General features: G+C 56.3%; 7 protein-coding genes across 7 annotated transcripts; 4 read left to right on the top strand and 3 right to left on the bottom strand.

The window, feature by feature from the left end:
* Window positions 1-200: 200 nt before the first annotated feature.
* On the bottom strand, window positions 201-2,611 carry BO82DRAFT_388316 (ferric reductase family protein). The gene is made up of 2 exons (XM_025638375.1): window positions 2,201-2,611; window positions 201-2,149 (listed from the first exon to the last, which is right to left on the bottom strand). Exons 1-2 carry the CDS (start codon window positions 2,359-2,361, stop codon window positions 244-246), a joined length of 2,067 nt encoding a protein of 688 aa, XP_025496852.1. The 5' UTR covers window positions 2,362-2,611; the 3' UTR covers window positions 201-243.
* Window positions 2,612-2,958: 347 nt separating this feature from the next.
* Window positions 2,959-4,114, top strand: BO82DRAFT_428064 (copper transporter family protein). The gene is made up of 2 exons (XM_025640411.1): window positions 2,959-3,679; window positions 3,753-4,114. The coding sequence occupies exons 1-2, from the start codon at window positions 3,243-3,245 to the stop codon at window positions 3,865-3,867; spliced, it is 552 nt and encodes a 183-aa protein (XP_025496851.1). The 5' UTR covers window positions 2,959-3,242; the 3' UTR covers window positions 3,868-4,114.
* Window positions 4,115-4,404: 290 nt separating this feature from the next.
* On the bottom strand, window positions 4,405-6,248 carry BO82DRAFT_349827 (Gfo/Idh/MocA family protein). Its single transcript, XM_025633978.1, has 3 exons — window positions 5,872-6,248; window positions 5,668-5,801; window positions 4,405-5,575 (listed from the first exon to the last, which is right to left on the bottom strand). The coding sequence occupies exons 1-3, from the start codon at window positions 5,979-5,981 to the stop codon at window positions 4,455-4,457; spliced, it is 1,365 nt and encodes a 454-aa protein (XP_025496850.1). The 5' UTR covers window positions 5,982-6,248; the 3' UTR covers window positions 4,405-4,454.
* Window positions 6,249-6,669: 421 nt separating this feature from the next.
* BO82DRAFT_379852 (putative GPI anchored protein) lies at window positions 6,670-7,870 on the top strand. The gene is made up of 2 exons (XM_025637713.1): window positions 6,670-7,222; window positions 7,282-7,870. Exons 1-2 carry the CDS (start codon window positions 6,806-6,808, stop codon window positions 7,582-7,584), a joined length of 720 nt encoding a protein of 239 aa, XP_025496849.1. The 5' UTR covers window positions 6,670-6,805; the 3' UTR covers window positions 7,585-7,870.
* A 480-nt stretch (window positions 7,871-8,350) lies between these two features.
* On the top strand, window positions 8,351-10,300 carry BO82DRAFT_349825 (uncharacterized protein). Its single transcript, XM_025633977.1, has 2 exons — window positions 8,351-8,691; window positions 8,761-10,300. Exons 1-2 carry the CDS (start codon window positions 8,661-8,663, stop codon window positions 10,158-10,160), a joined length of 1,431 nt encoding a protein of 476 aa, XP_025496848.1. The 5' UTR covers window positions 8,351-8,660; the 3' UTR covers window positions 10,161-10,300.
* A 157-nt stretch (window positions 10,301-10,457) lies between these two features.
* Window positions 10,458-11,918, top strand: BO82DRAFT_349823 (palmitoyl-(protein) hydrolase). Its single transcript, XM_025633976.1, has 6 exons — window positions 10,458-10,598; window positions 10,664-10,675; window positions 10,780-10,870; window positions 10,942-10,995; window positions 11,082-11,470; window positions 11,546-11,918. Exons 1-6 carry the CDS (start codon window positions 10,516-10,518, stop codon window positions 11,652-11,654), a joined length of 738 nt encoding a protein of 245 aa, XP_025496847.1. The 5' UTR covers window positions 10,458-10,515; the 3' UTR covers window positions 11,655-11,918.
* Window positions 11,919-11,998: 80 nt separating this feature from the next.
* BO82DRAFT_349822 (uncharacterized protein) lies at window positions 11,999-12,530 on the bottom strand (the record flags this gene model as incomplete). Its single annotated transcript, XM_025633975.1, has 1 exon — window positions 11,999-12,530. The coding sequence occupies exon 1, from the start codon at window positions 12,396-12,398 to the stop codon at window positions 12,000-12,002; it is 399 nt and encodes a 132-aa protein (XP_025496846.1). The 5' UTR covers window positions 12,399-12,530.
* Between the last annotated feature and the right edge of the window lie 32 nt (window positions 12,531-12,562).

The raw sequence follows: 12,562 nt of genomic DNA, 5'->3' as shown, positions 1-12,562 counted from the left end.
GTTTGATTCTTATATATCTGGTCTTGTTCGGTTCGGTTACCAGGAGATTTTGTTGTTATGCTCTAGGAGATTGTTTTGCGAATATCTAATGCTCTTAGAGCTACACCTCTAATCCCATAGGGTTGTTTTCTTATTACTGGCGGAAAACGAAGCACACAGATACTAAATGAGCCTCAGTATATCAAAAAATCATGGTATCTATCATTATCGTATATACATCATCACTATTTACCATCCAATGCTCTACCACCCAAATTGCTCTATATGCAGATATATCCCCTGGGCGCCGGTCCCCTTGTGCACAGCTCGCTCGTCGCTCAGCGACACCACGCTGCGCCGCGTGTCGTCCGATAGTCCCTGCGGCCCGCAGACCACCACGGCGCTCTCGCCCTCCGCCCGCTCGAGGACCTTGCGGATGACAGTCTGGACCTGGGGCCGACCCGACAGAATCGTCAGGGGGCGGGTGGGTGCGGGTTTCGTATCCGGGGATACCGGCTGGCCCGCCGCTTTCTCTGAGCCGGACGGTGCAGCCGTCGCGGCGTGTCCCGAGCAGGTACACTTGCTTGTGATCACATCTTCATCCTCGATGGCTGCCGTGCAGCAGCAGCCTCCGCCGGGTAGACACCCGGTGTCGCTGATAGAGATAGCATCCTTTTCCACGATCTTCTCGGTGTATTTCTCGTCGGTCGTTTCCATGGATGACCGGGACTGAGCCACGGCGGTGGAAGGCGTCTGTGCGCACAGGGTGGCCTGCGTCGGCTGCTCCAGCTTCTCGTCGCAGGTGATGTAGATGCTCAGCTCGATCTCGCGGACGAGGTCGGCGTTGGCACGTTGGCACTCTTCCGCGTCGGCCAGGACGGACTGCAGCTGGCTTTCAAACCAGCTGAGCTGGGTGCGTGATTTGATCACCCACACGAATCGGATTCGCTTGGTGGCCGCGAGGTGCTTGGGTGAAGCGCCAGCTTGTGCGCAGTCTTTCTTCCATTTGGCCACAATGTCTCGCAAGCACGGGATGGTATAGGTTACGCCCATGCCGCCCGCCAGGAGGATCACACTGTCGAACTGCTGCATCGGCCTCATCTGACCATACGGGCCTTCAAGGAAGACCGTTCGCGTCTGTTTGGAGGACGCGGTCTCTCCTGTCCCGAGCATATGGTGGCGCTTCGACGCGTAGCGGAAGAACCGACGGGTTCCGCCTTTCTCGGCGCGGACGAAGACTTCGAGCTTGTTGTCCTCGGGGATCGACGCAATGGTGAAAGGGTGGCTTTGGAGCGGAGCAATCGAATGGCATGTGAGAAAGACATGTTGACCTGGCTTCCAGCTGACCCCGGGGTTCTCAATTGTGACACGCGTGACGTTGCCCGGTAGAGGGGTGAAAGTCGCCCTGTTGGCCCAAAGGGCATGGCTTGGAGATTTCGAGCGGTGGAATATCGACAGATTGATATATGTGGCCCAGATATAGCGCGCCACGCGATCAACGACGAGGAACCCTATCGGAATCCAGACCCAGACCTTGACCTCCGCCGGGGCATGCAGCCAGACAGCCGCGATGAATCCAACAAATGTGACCAGATGTTGCAGGACAAAGAACTCATATCCGAATCTTCGGATCGGGGCGGCGGAGGTGATCACAATCCAGGTCAAAATGGCCCACGCGGCTAGTCCTCGAGCAATCAATGGGTAGTTCTTGATTTCGTAGGAGATATAGTTGTAGCGACCCCAGTCGCGGAACCAGAAGGCCATGTGGATCGTGGCCGTCAGCCATAGCGTTCGAGCCACCCATCGATGGTACCAGTTCAGACGTTCATAGCTCATGCCTACCAGGGCACCTATGAGGTTCTGTCTCCCGGCTAGCAGGAAGATCAGGGGCAACTGCGCGATGGCAACGAATCCGGTTCGGTAGCCCACATCCTCCCAGCTCCATTGATCAGTAGTGTCCAGCTTGTAGAAGCAGAAGACAAGCACGACAACCAGATTGGCCAACACAACAGCCATTGGCCCCAGAGGCGCAAAGTGGAAGGTATGGGTGCGGATCGATACGGGAGGCAGCGTCGCATAGCTTGCCTCGCGGACAATGGCTGTGAGGGTGGCATATGCGTTGAAGAACAGTGACTTGGGCTTGGACGGAGTGAGGGAGGTATCCCGAAGTCTGCGTACGTGAGCACTGCAATATTCGGCCTGCATTGAAGGATTTACTCACCTTTGATAGGCGAGGTAACGGTTGAGGAGGTTCACCACAGTACCCGCGGCGATAGCACTGCCTATGACCACCCAGTACATTTTCTGGAGATAGAAGAAACCGGGCACGCCAGCCCCCATGGACATGTGGCCCATGCCCGACATTGACATGTCCATGTCCATCTTGGCGGTAACTAGCGGTTGTGGAATATAGATGGACAATCAACGACACTATTCCCGGCAGGCGATGGTTCAAAGGCAATCGATATACGGAGAGAGAGGGCCGGAATTTCAACGCATCTCGTTCAGCAGCAGCAGCAGCAGCAGCACCACATCACAGACAACCTATTCCTGAGAGGAGGGGAGGATGTCGGCAATTCAAAGTTTCATGTCGCAGGAGTGTGCAGCGTCATGGAGTACATGTAAGAGTAAGTGGGCAAGTTTAAGTGATGAATTGGAAATAGGAATAAAATCACGGGTGGGGGGGGGAATCATTCCGCATGAGTAGAACAAGCCATGCCATGCCATCCCCACCTGTCTCGATACATGATAGCCAGGAATTGATATTAATCTTCTCACTTGGTAAACGGACTGAAGTAGTCATAATCTGCTCACCTCCACCGCCCGTTTTTCCGCTGCTTTCGGCCTGGCGGGCGATTCCGCGCCCCGTGATTGGCTCCCTGCCTCTAAAATGTGCTCAAGCGCCAAACCGAGTCGGGCCAAAATGTGCTCAATCTCGGAATGAACGCCTTCGCTTCAAGTTAGGTAGAACATCAGCTTGGTTTGGAGGATCCAGAACTGACTGCTGGCCCGCCATGGCTAAGATATCGTCGCGGGTCGGCCCTCCTTCTCTGTCTTCCTCTTCTCCTCTTTCTTGGTCCTCTTTCTTTCCACATCCTCCGCTGTCCTGATTCATTTAGCTCTCTCCCTCCCGTTGTACAAAAACCACTCTATCCCGCAATCAATCTGATCTCTTATATCCGAGACCACCGCTCGCACCACCACCACCACCACCACCACCACCGCCACCCAAACCCACCCACCCCTCCAACCCCGCGCCCATCATGGACATGAGTAGCATGGATTCCAGCTCCTCCTCCATGTCCATGACCATGGTCTTCACCAACAGCCACACCACCCCCCTCTTCTCCGCGCAATGGACGCCCACCTCGAGCGGCCGCTACGCCGGCACGTGCATCTTCCTGATCGTCCTGGCCATCATCGGCCGGCTGCTGGTGGCCTTCAAGGCGCTGATGGAGCAGCGCTGGCTCAGCGCCCACCTGCAGCGGCGCTACGTCGTCGTGGCCGGCAAGTCCACCGAGGCGGGCCGCATCGACGCCGACCCGGACGCCAAGGGGGCCACGCTCATCACCGCCCAGGGCGTCGAGGAGAGCGTCCGCGTCGTGCGCCGCACCGCGCGCGAGCCCCTCCCCTGGCGGTTCAGCGTGGATCTGCCCCGCGCGTTGATCTTTTTTGTCATCACGGGCGTGTCTTATCTCCTGTACGTATTGCCCCGCAATTCCCTCCTTCATGCTGTCCATCCGAGGCCGGATGCTAATGATTGATTGCTGCAGCATGTTGGCCGTCATGACTATGAACGTGGGCTACTTCTGCTCCGTTTTGGCCGGCGCGTTCCTTGGGGAGCTCGCGGTGGGTCGGTATATTCAGTGGAATGAACATGGTCACTGAATGGCTTCTTACATTGTGTTCTGATGTACTTGTCTGGGCGTTATGTTTTGCATTGGTTGCGGATTAGCATGGGAGTCGTTTTTCTAGATACCTTTTCGATACGAACCGTTTATGATATACTTACCTGTGGAGGGGCTTATCTGGGGCATAGCTAGTTTTTTCTATGCCCCGTAATGTGAGTGGGTGTGAGTTTAGGGCTGGATTGTACATAGACATGGATGTTGAATATACATGCACATGATCATCGACCACAAAATGATCTAATGATCAGTAAGCCTCAACATAGAACGTTACTTGCGTTGATGGCCTCCATGCAGCTGGCGAGTGTCGCTTGCGTTGGCCGGAGACAGCCGCAGTGGCATGATCACCAGTCGATCGGCGGGATCCCATTGGCGCGGAAATTAGCATCCTGCCAAGATTCAACCGTCGTTGTTATCCCATTGCGATTTAGGGAAGTCCATGCGAAGCTAACAAAGAGACCAGAGAGCAAAGATCAAACACACTGAAGAGTCGGATTCAATCTCCACAAGATAACTGCTCGTAATTCGAAGGAACAATTTAACCCCAATACAAGTGGGAAAAACACCTCACACATTAAACGCGCTCGTCGGCCGAGTTTCCAACCCCACCCGCCTGTACGTCTTGTCGACCGCCTCCATCTGCCTGATACTCTCCCCGCCATCAATCCACACCCCAGACCCTTTCCTCCCTTTAACCCGATTCACAAATTCCTCCAACTGACACCGCCACGTCGTCCACCACTCCTGATATGTCTCCGCCCGGTGATCCCCGACGGGCCAATTATACGCCTTGCGGTACTGCACCTCCTCCCACGTTTTGGACAGCCTCCCCTTGCGGTAGAGAGTATGCGTGTCGCGCACGTCGATGCGGTGGTACACCGTCGGCAGGATCATATTCCAGATCGTGACGGTCCGCTGCACGAAGTGCTGCGTCTCCGTGCCGCCCTGCGAAGCCACCAGGATCTCGGCGAGGGTGGCCTCGGTCTTGGGCCATGCGAACCAAGGGATGCATCGGGACCATGTGGTCGGTAGCAGGGAGAGAAACCCGCCACCGGTTTGCGTCGCTGCTGCGGCTGCTGCTGCGGCTGTGTATGCCAGATCGCCCGCGATGTGGGCTGTTTGAAGGCCATCAGCGGTCTGGTATGTGGCGGCGATGGCGGTATCGATCTGCTGCGCGTCGTGAAATGGAGAGGAGTCATAACTGCTGAGCGGACGTGGTGGCGTGTAATGGCCTTCCACGACCACAAGGTCCTCCTCGCGCTCTTTCGAGAGGTTCAGAGCTTGGCGCACACAGGAGAGCGGGTACGTCGCCAGGTCCATCAGGCATCCGCCGGACAGGGCGTACTGGAAGCGGATGTCATCGCGCGCGATGTAGCCCCTGGGCAGGTAGAATTGCGAGGATGTGTCGACTATGGTGCCGGGCCCCCAGGGGGTTTGGCGGGTCAGCAAGAGGAACGTCTGCCACGCCGGGTGGAACTGGTGATGGAAGGCTTCGAGGAGAACGGGGGCATTGGGAGCGGTTGCGAGGGGGTGGGTGAAGAGCTTGCGGGCTTCCTTGGCGTTGGAGCATGAGGGTTTCTCCAGGAGGACGTGCTTGCCTGCTTGCAGGGAGCGGAGGGCCCATTCGTAGTGGTGGGAGTTGGGGAGTGCGATGTAAATGGCGTCGATAGCGGGGTCGTCAAGCAGGTCTGCCCAGGTGTTAGATCCGTTCTGTTCTGTTCTCGTAATGCCAATTTCTCGCTTGAGACAGGGGCACTCGGATGATGGGTCTTTGCTTGACCTTGGTAGGAGCTATGCACGATGGGGATGTCGTGTGTCTTAGCGTACTGCTGCGCGCGGTCTGAGTCGCGGGCAGCAACCGCTGCGATGATGACCTCCGGATGGGACTTGGCCGGTACTATTACCGAGTTGGGGCTAGGGAGAGAGATATCAGCCAGGATGGAAACGCAGGCACTGAATACTACTGATTCAGAGGTTCCCTCACGCTATGTTGGAAGCTCCGAGTAGACCGATGCGAATGGCGCCATCTTTCTTCGCGGGAGTGGGTGGATTTAAGATGTAGTAGATTCGTTGGAACAAACTCATCGACGCCATTATCAGTGTATTATGATTAGTCTTCTACTTGGGCCGATTGTCGATGCGAGCTGGGGATGTCGGTCATTTTTGGTGGTGAGTGTCCGAATGACATGGCTGATGGTTACTCCGCACGAGAATCTTTGGTTCTACCTCGTACAGAAGCGACGGAAGAGGAAATCCGGTACATTATTTCGAATCGTTCCCGTATGATGATGCGGGCAGGCTAATTGATATCCTGCAAGCTGATATTGACCTCTTCTTCTTCTTCTGAATAGTGAAACCCACTCAAGTTCGTTCTGGTCAACAATAACTAATTGATAGCTCTATCTGATAAGAGGGAGTGTGCCTCAAGCGAAGGCAGGTTCGGAACTGCCTCGGATTTGCCGGCGCCCTGAGAAGAAATGAGCACATTTCTTAACTCAATTCGGCTTAGTGTATCCCGGGGCCCGTTCCAGCCTTGACTGCGAGCTGCCACTTTTACCCTGCAGGAGAATGAACATCCCGGAACTGAATCGAAATGATCATGGTGGATGGATGATTGCGGGTGAACGAAACCCTTTGGAACCAGACTCAGGGCCCAATTGATGCAGCCATGGGTCCCTTCGATCTTGTAGACTAAGTAGTTTAGGTCTTGGTCATTAATCAATTTGGCGGAACCGGACTGACAGAGCTCTCCCCATTCCTCCTCCGCCGAATCCGCCGTCCAAGTCTACCCACTGGCACTCACACCTGCCCCATTGTTATATAAAGTTCTCCCACTCTCCTCCATCCTTCTACAATAAGCTCTGTGTTGTGCCTCTGTACCTCTCTCACCCCTCAATTTCCGACCTCCAAGGATCACCATGAAGTTCTCCATCCTCCCCCTGGCGGCTCTCGCCCCCCTGGCCGCTGCCCACTTCGAGCTCAAGTACCCCACGAGCCGCGATGGCACGGAAGACAACATGATGAACTTCCCCTGCGGCAGTGCGGCCCAGTCCAGCAACCGCACTCAGGTCTCCATCTCCGCCGGCTCCTTCCCCGTCGCGCTGTCCATGGGCCACTCCCAGACCGCCGTCGAGGTGCTCCTGGCCCTGGGCACCGACCCCGGCACCAACTTCAACATCACCCTGCACAAGACCTTCGAGATCGAGGGCCTGGGTGCCTTCTGCCTGCCCCACATTACCTTCGATGAGTCCATCCTCGGCACCAACATCACTGATGGCATGAACGCCACCGTTCAGGTGCAGAGCAACGGCGATCCTTCTGGAGGTCTTTATGCTGTATGTCAATCCTGGCTGTTCGATACATGAAAGCTTTGCTAACAAGTTGGGAAAACCAGTGCGCCGACATCCAGTTCTCCTCGACCGTGAGCTACGACGAGCCTTCGACCTGCAAGAACAACACCGGCGTCAAGGCGGTCGAGTTCACCGGCGCCGCCGCTGACCGCAATGCCAACGAGTCGACCGCCACCGGTGGTGCCCAGGACGGCTCTTCGTCTAGCAGCAGCAGCAGCAGCAGCAGCAGCTCTTCCGCGAGCGGCTCCAGCAGCACTGCTACCTCCACTGGTGCTGCCGTCCCCCTGCAGACCGCTGCTTGGGGAATGCTCGGTGCCGCTGTTGTCGGTGGTCTTGCTGTCCTGTAAACGAATCGAGGGCTTTCGTGGCACACCGAAGCCCATGTCTTAAATCAAATCGTGGAAGGATACTGCTTTACGCATATGATATGGAGCGAGAGAGAGACAAAAAGGAGAACGAGATGATACAGAAAAAAAGCCAACGAATGACATTTTCGAAGGAATGATCATGATCTGACGATAATTTCCCACACAACGTTTGTTTATATTGCGATTGTTTCCACCCTGTACATATTCATTTTAGTTGTCTATGCTTTGCGATACCACCTTAATATGAAGGACATGGACATGTGACCAGACTGAAGGAGACACCTCGTTCCTTGCCACTTTGCTTGCTTTCAGCTTCTCGTACGTGCCTCCATAACGAATGCAATCCGGAGTAACAATCCGCTTTAGCACATTTATAAATTACAGTGTATAGCCAAATCCATTGCAGTATTCATACGATCAGAACCTGCGAATGCAGGCCAAAATCGAATCCGAAACAGCTTTACTGCGTATTCAGCCAGCTCCCACAGCCAAAACCAAGTCCTTCTGCAGGTTGATTAAATTTTCCTTGGCTGGACCCTTCAGCCCTGAGTTCGGATACACATACCTTTAGAGGTGATCCGTGACTTGCCCAACCCGGCAATCATGCAGTGCTTACCAAACAAGCAAACCCTCACCCCTCCCTCCTTCTTATTGATAAATCCCAAACCCGCGCAGATATATCAACTCATGATGACCATGCTACCAGAGATGATTTTGACTTGATGCTCATCCACTTAATACTATACTTTGATCCCTATATGTTGCAGGCAGCAGCATTCCTCAGTTGCAAGTGAAAGTCGCAAAGTTTTCCTAATACGGCATCGACCGCGGATTTTCGGGCCTAGCCGATATAAAAGCTGTTTGGCTCCGGGGATCCTGCCAGGTGGTTTACCTTATCTTATCGCCCCAAGCCGTTCTGTTCGTCCTTGTTCAAACAATCTCGACTTTTCCCAGGCTTTCTTCGTATTGTTCTTTGATCGTCACGTGACACCTAGGGTATTTTCTCTCTATTCGATTTTTTGATTAGTGGCTGTTAAGATCAATTCTTCGCGAAAATGGATAATTACGAGAAATTACGTTCGACAGGTGAGTGCGTGGTGTCCCCGATTTGAGGCCAAAGCACTGCGAACCTTCACTAATCTACACGCCCTCTAGGATATTTGGAGAAGTACTCTACAGCCCGCCATCCGCTCGGGTTCTACTACAATGTCGGCGTGACCGCCACATACACGCTACCTGAGACCTACACGCTTCCGCTCCGGGACTATGTGTACAAGGCCTGCGAGATTCTGATCGGCCAGCACCCCGTTCTCTCGGCGGTTCCCGTGAACGAGGAATCGGACGAGGCATACTTCGTCCGCCTCCCGGAGATCGACCTCGCGCAGCCGGTGAGCTTCCACAAGCGTTCGCGGGGGTTCCCCGAAGGGGCCGAACCCGACACGGAGCTGGACGAATTCCTTCAGACACAGCACAGTACGGGGTTCACTACACCGGGGGCGCCGTATTGGCGCCTGGCGATCTTCATGGACGACGAGGATGATAATGCATCGGCGCGGCGACGGTTCACCGCCGCATACATCTTCCACCACGCCCTGGGCGACGGCACGTCCGGGAAGATCTTCCAGGAGACGTTTCTCGAGGCGCTGACGACTGCGGGGTCGACACTCAGCGCGGCGTCCGGCGGCGAGGAAGCGAAGCAGGTCGTGCCCACGCCGGTGGGCACGCCGCTGCTGCCGAACCTGGAGGCCGCGCATCCCTGTGGCATCTCCCTCCCGTTCCTGCTGGGCGCGGTGATCAAGATGAAGTTCGGCGGACGGGACCGCGGGCTCTGGACGGGCGCGCCGGTCTTCACGCCGCTCGAGGCGCGAGCACGCCACCTCGTCATCCCCGCTCCGGTGTCAGCGGCGTTCCGCCAGAGCTGTCGCCGGAACGGCGCCACGGTCACGGCGGCCGTGCAGGCGGCCATGGCGCAGGCGCTGTTCGCGCACCTGCCGCCGCAGTGCACGAAGCTGCGGCTCACGGGCGCCATCTCCGTCCGCAAATGGCTCACCCAGGCGATCCCGGAGAAGTCGCTGGGCGTCTGGGTGATGGACTTTGGGGAGAGTTATTGGCGCAAGGACCTGCCTGCCGCCGCCGGCACGGAGGAGACCTTCCCCTGGAAGGAAGCGCAGCGCTCGCGAGAGACGATCGAGCGCGTGGTCGGCATGAAGGGGAAGAACACCGGCGTGAACCTTCTCAAGTACGTGTCCGGGTTTTCCGAGTTCTTCCGGTCGAAGCTCGGGAAGCCTCGTGGAGATAGTATCGAGCTTTCCAATATCGGGGTCTTGAGTGCGTCGGATGAGGTTCAGTCAGACCCTTCGAAGCCCCAGATGGGTCGGGTGATCTTCTCGCAGAGTCCCAACGCTGCCGGCGCTGCGATTGTGGTGTCGGCGATCTCGGGTGGTGACGGCTGTTTAGTCCTGTCGTTTGGATGGCAGCAGGGTGTTGTGGAACCGGAGTTGGTTTCGGGCATGATTGACTCGGTGGAGAAATTGGTGCATCTTGCGGCACAATAGATTGGGGATCATGGGAGGGGGATTGCTTCTGCTCTTGTTCGTTATGATCTATTGCGATCTGCAGCCGCGAAGGGCCTGCCTGCACATAATATATGGTACACTAAGTACCGTTAATTCTAATGCCATCTGATTTATTTGAGTCACTATACAGAGTATTTAAGCGAGTGGGTTCAGGCACCACCAGGGGCCTCGATCCTCTGGATCCGTTAAGTGGGACAGCCGAGGCGGTGAGTCGGCGAGTCTGGCGGCAGAATTGCGGGGAATGGGACAAAATCCAGGGCCATCTTTCTGCATTTACTGGATCCATTGTCACTCTCTGTGTTTCTCCCGTTGACGAAGACTAGAATAGACCAAGATGTCCTCTCGCGCTCCTTTCGTCGTTCCCGCGCTCACGAAGCACACCGCTACGGTGATCATGGCCCATGGTTTGGGCGACAGGTAAGTGTGCCCTTCCCTATACGGAAGATCCCGATCTTGAACTAACTCCTGGTGAATGAATTCAGTGGCGCCGGATGGTATGTCCCCCTTGGTTTCCATTCACGATTGAATGCCTACGGGCTCAGACAAGCGCGACGGACTACAATAGATGACGTCAGACTGAATATGGCGATCTTCACAGGATGGCACTCGCCCAGAACTGGCGCCGGCGCGGCGTGTTCGACGAAGTCGCCTTCATCTTCCCTAACGCGCCGATGATCCCCATCACCGTGGTATGAAACGACGCGATGTCTTCTGAATCAGTGGCGCAACGGACTAATTCGAGCCACTTTTGGGGGGCTAGAACTTCGGAATGACGATGCCCGGTTGGTACGACATCACCAAGCTCGGCCGTGATGTGAGTTCCCATCGCCCCGCGCGATATACCTTTCTGGGCTTCGAGATGATATCCTGTATCTAACAACCGATGTGCTTGATCTATAGTTGGACTTCGAAGAAGCCATCCGCAACCAGGACGAACCGGGCATCCTCCGCTCGCGCGAGTACTTCAACACCCTGATCAAGGAGCAGATGGACAAGGGGATCAGCGCGTCGCGGATCGTGCTGGGCGGGTTCTCGCAGGGGGGCGCGATGTCGCTCTTCGCGGGGCTGACCAGCAAGGAGAAGCTGGGCGGCGTGTTCGGGCTGTCCTGCTACCTGCTCCTCAGCGACCGGATCAAGAACTACATCCCGGAGGGCTTCCCGAACCAGGGCACCCCGTTCTTCCTCGCCCACGGCCAGGAGGACGAGGTGGTGCGCTTCGACTTCGGCAAGCAGTCCAGCGAGAAGCTCCAGGAGCTCGACCTGGCCAAGGTCGAGTTCCACTCTTACCCGTACGTGCTGTATTCCCCATTTGAGGCCTCGCGTTCCCGCAGCGACCTCCCGGCTCACACTCGCGGTTTTCCTAGTTACCTGGGCCACTCCGCCGATCCCGAGGAGATTGAGGACCTCGAGAAGTTCTTGCACAGTGTTATCCCCCCGGAGGGCGAGGGCCAGACCGGTGCTGCTGGCTTATGAATTTATGATCAACATCATCATCGTCATCATGATACCTCTGTACAGACCCGGGACCACTGGTGGGGGTCATCGTCGGTCACTTTTAGCCTCGCTTTAGCCATCCTTGTTCTGTTGCTTGCGGTTCTGCTCCCCCGATTCGGTGGTTCCAAGGGGAACCGGGATCGGGATCCTGTTGTCAGGAAACAGGACTGACATATGTTTCGCCCTCTTCCTAGATGACACAAAGAAAACTTTCATCTGCATGAAATTGGAAGAGTAGTTGTTGCTCATGGTAGATCATATATATACTCGCTTCCCCTTCCCCCACCCGCGTCCCCGACCATAACCCAAACCCCACAAGGCCACTTATTTCCCCCCCACCAAAACCCTCCGAATCGACCCCTCCACCGCCGCAATCATCGCCTCCGTGTTCTTCACATCAAAGGGCACCAAATGCCGCGAGCCGTGGTCGTAGAACTCCGCCTGCGCCGGGTCGCACACCCCGTACAGGCGCATGCTGTGCGGGTACAGCGCGTCCTGCTTGCCCACGATATGCGTCGTGGGGATCGTGATGGGCCACGCGCCGGTGACGGCCGTAGCCACAGACGGAACAGGGGGCTCGATCAGCTCCGTCCCCGACGGGTCGAAGGGCGAGGCGCCGCAGATGAAGACCGCCAGCTTGAACAGCGGTTTCTCGGAAGGGTGCTGCTCCGCGTGCTGGATTATCATCGCGCTGGCCAGAGCGCAGCCCTGCGAGAAGCCCATGACGCCGTCGAAGGGGCCCTGCGTCGCGATGATCTGCTGCACGTACTCGATCGCGAGCCGCAGGTTGTCGCCCGGTGGTTGGTTGCGCGGGTAGTGGCTGTAAAAGGGGCCGTCGAAGACGTCTTTGATTTCTGGGGGGTGTTAGGTTTGTTGGGGAGGGGGGG

This window comes from Aspergillus uvarum, assembly GCF_003184745.1.
Source record: "Aspergillus uvarum CBS 121591 unplaced genomic scaffold BO82scaffold_2, whole genome shotgun sequence".
NCBI classification, from domain to species: Eukaryota; Fungi; Ascomycota; class Eurotiomycetes; order Eurotiales; family Aspergillaceae; genus Aspergillus; species Aspergillus uvarum.
The sequence above is the reverse complement of the archived record's forward strand: the minus strand, read 5'-3'. Positions and strand labels throughout refer to the sequence as shown.

Excerpts from the sequence above, each read along its gene's own strand:
- BO82DRAFT_349825 (XM_025633977.1), top strand. The coding sequence starts at position 8,661 with ATGGATAATTACGAGAAATTACGTTCGACAG. Across the intron at positions 8,692-8,760 it reads CGAGAAATTACGTTCGACAG|GATATTTGGAGAAGTACTCT; the intron begins GTGAGTGCGTGG and ends CACGCCCTCTAG.
- BO82DRAFT_349827 (XM_025633978.1), bottom strand. The coding sequence starts at position 5,981 with ATGGCGTCGATGAGTTTGTTCCAACGAATCTACTACATCTTAAATCCA. Across the intron at positions 5,802-5,871 it reads CTCGGAGCTTCCAACATAGC|CCCCAACTCGGTAATAGTAC; the intron begins GTGAGGGAACCT and ends CTCTCTCCCTAG. Across the intron at positions 5,576-5,667 it reads CGTGCATAGCTCCTACCAAG|ACCTGCTTGACGACCCCGCT; the intron begins GTCAAGCAAAGA and ends ACACCTGGGCAG.
- BO82DRAFT_428064 (XM_025640411.1), top strand. The coding sequence starts at position 3,243 with ATGGACATGAGTAGCATGGATTCCAGCTCCTCCTCCATGTCCATGACC. Across the intron at positions 3,680-3,752 it reads ACGGGCGTGTCTTATCTCCT|CATGTTGGCCGTCATGACTA; the intron begins GTACGTATTGCC and ends TGATTGCTGCAG.
- BO82DRAFT_379852 (XM_025637713.1), top strand. The coding sequence starts at position 6,806 with ATGAAGTTCTCCATCCTCCCCCTGGCGGCTCTCGCCCCCCTGGCCGCT. Across the intron at positions 7,223-7,281 it reads CTTCTGGAGGTCTTTATGCT|TGCGCCGACATCCAGTTCTC; the intron begins GTATGTCAATCC and ends TGGGAAAACCAG.
- BO82DRAFT_349823 (XM_025633976.1), top strand. The coding sequence starts at position 10,516 with ATGTCCTCTCGCGCTCCTTTCGTCGTTCCCGCGCTCACGAAGCACACC. Across the intron at positions 10,996-11,081 it reads TCACCAAGCTCGGCCGTGAT|TTGGACTTCGAAGAAGCCAT; the intron begins GTGAGTTCCCAT and ends CTTGATCTATAG. Across the intron at positions 11,471-11,545 it reads GTCGAGTTCCACTCTTACCC|TTACCTGGGCCACTCCGCCG; the intron begins GTACGTGCTGTA and ends CGGTTTTCCTAG.
- BO82DRAFT_388316 (XM_025638375.1), bottom strand. The coding sequence starts at position 2,361 with ATGGACATGGACATGTCAATGTCGGGCATGGGCCACATGTCCATGGGG. Across the intron at positions 2,150-2,200 it reads CGTTACCTCGCCTATCAAAG|ACTTCGGGATACCTCCCTCA; the intron begins GTGAGTAAATCC and ends TCACGTACGCAG.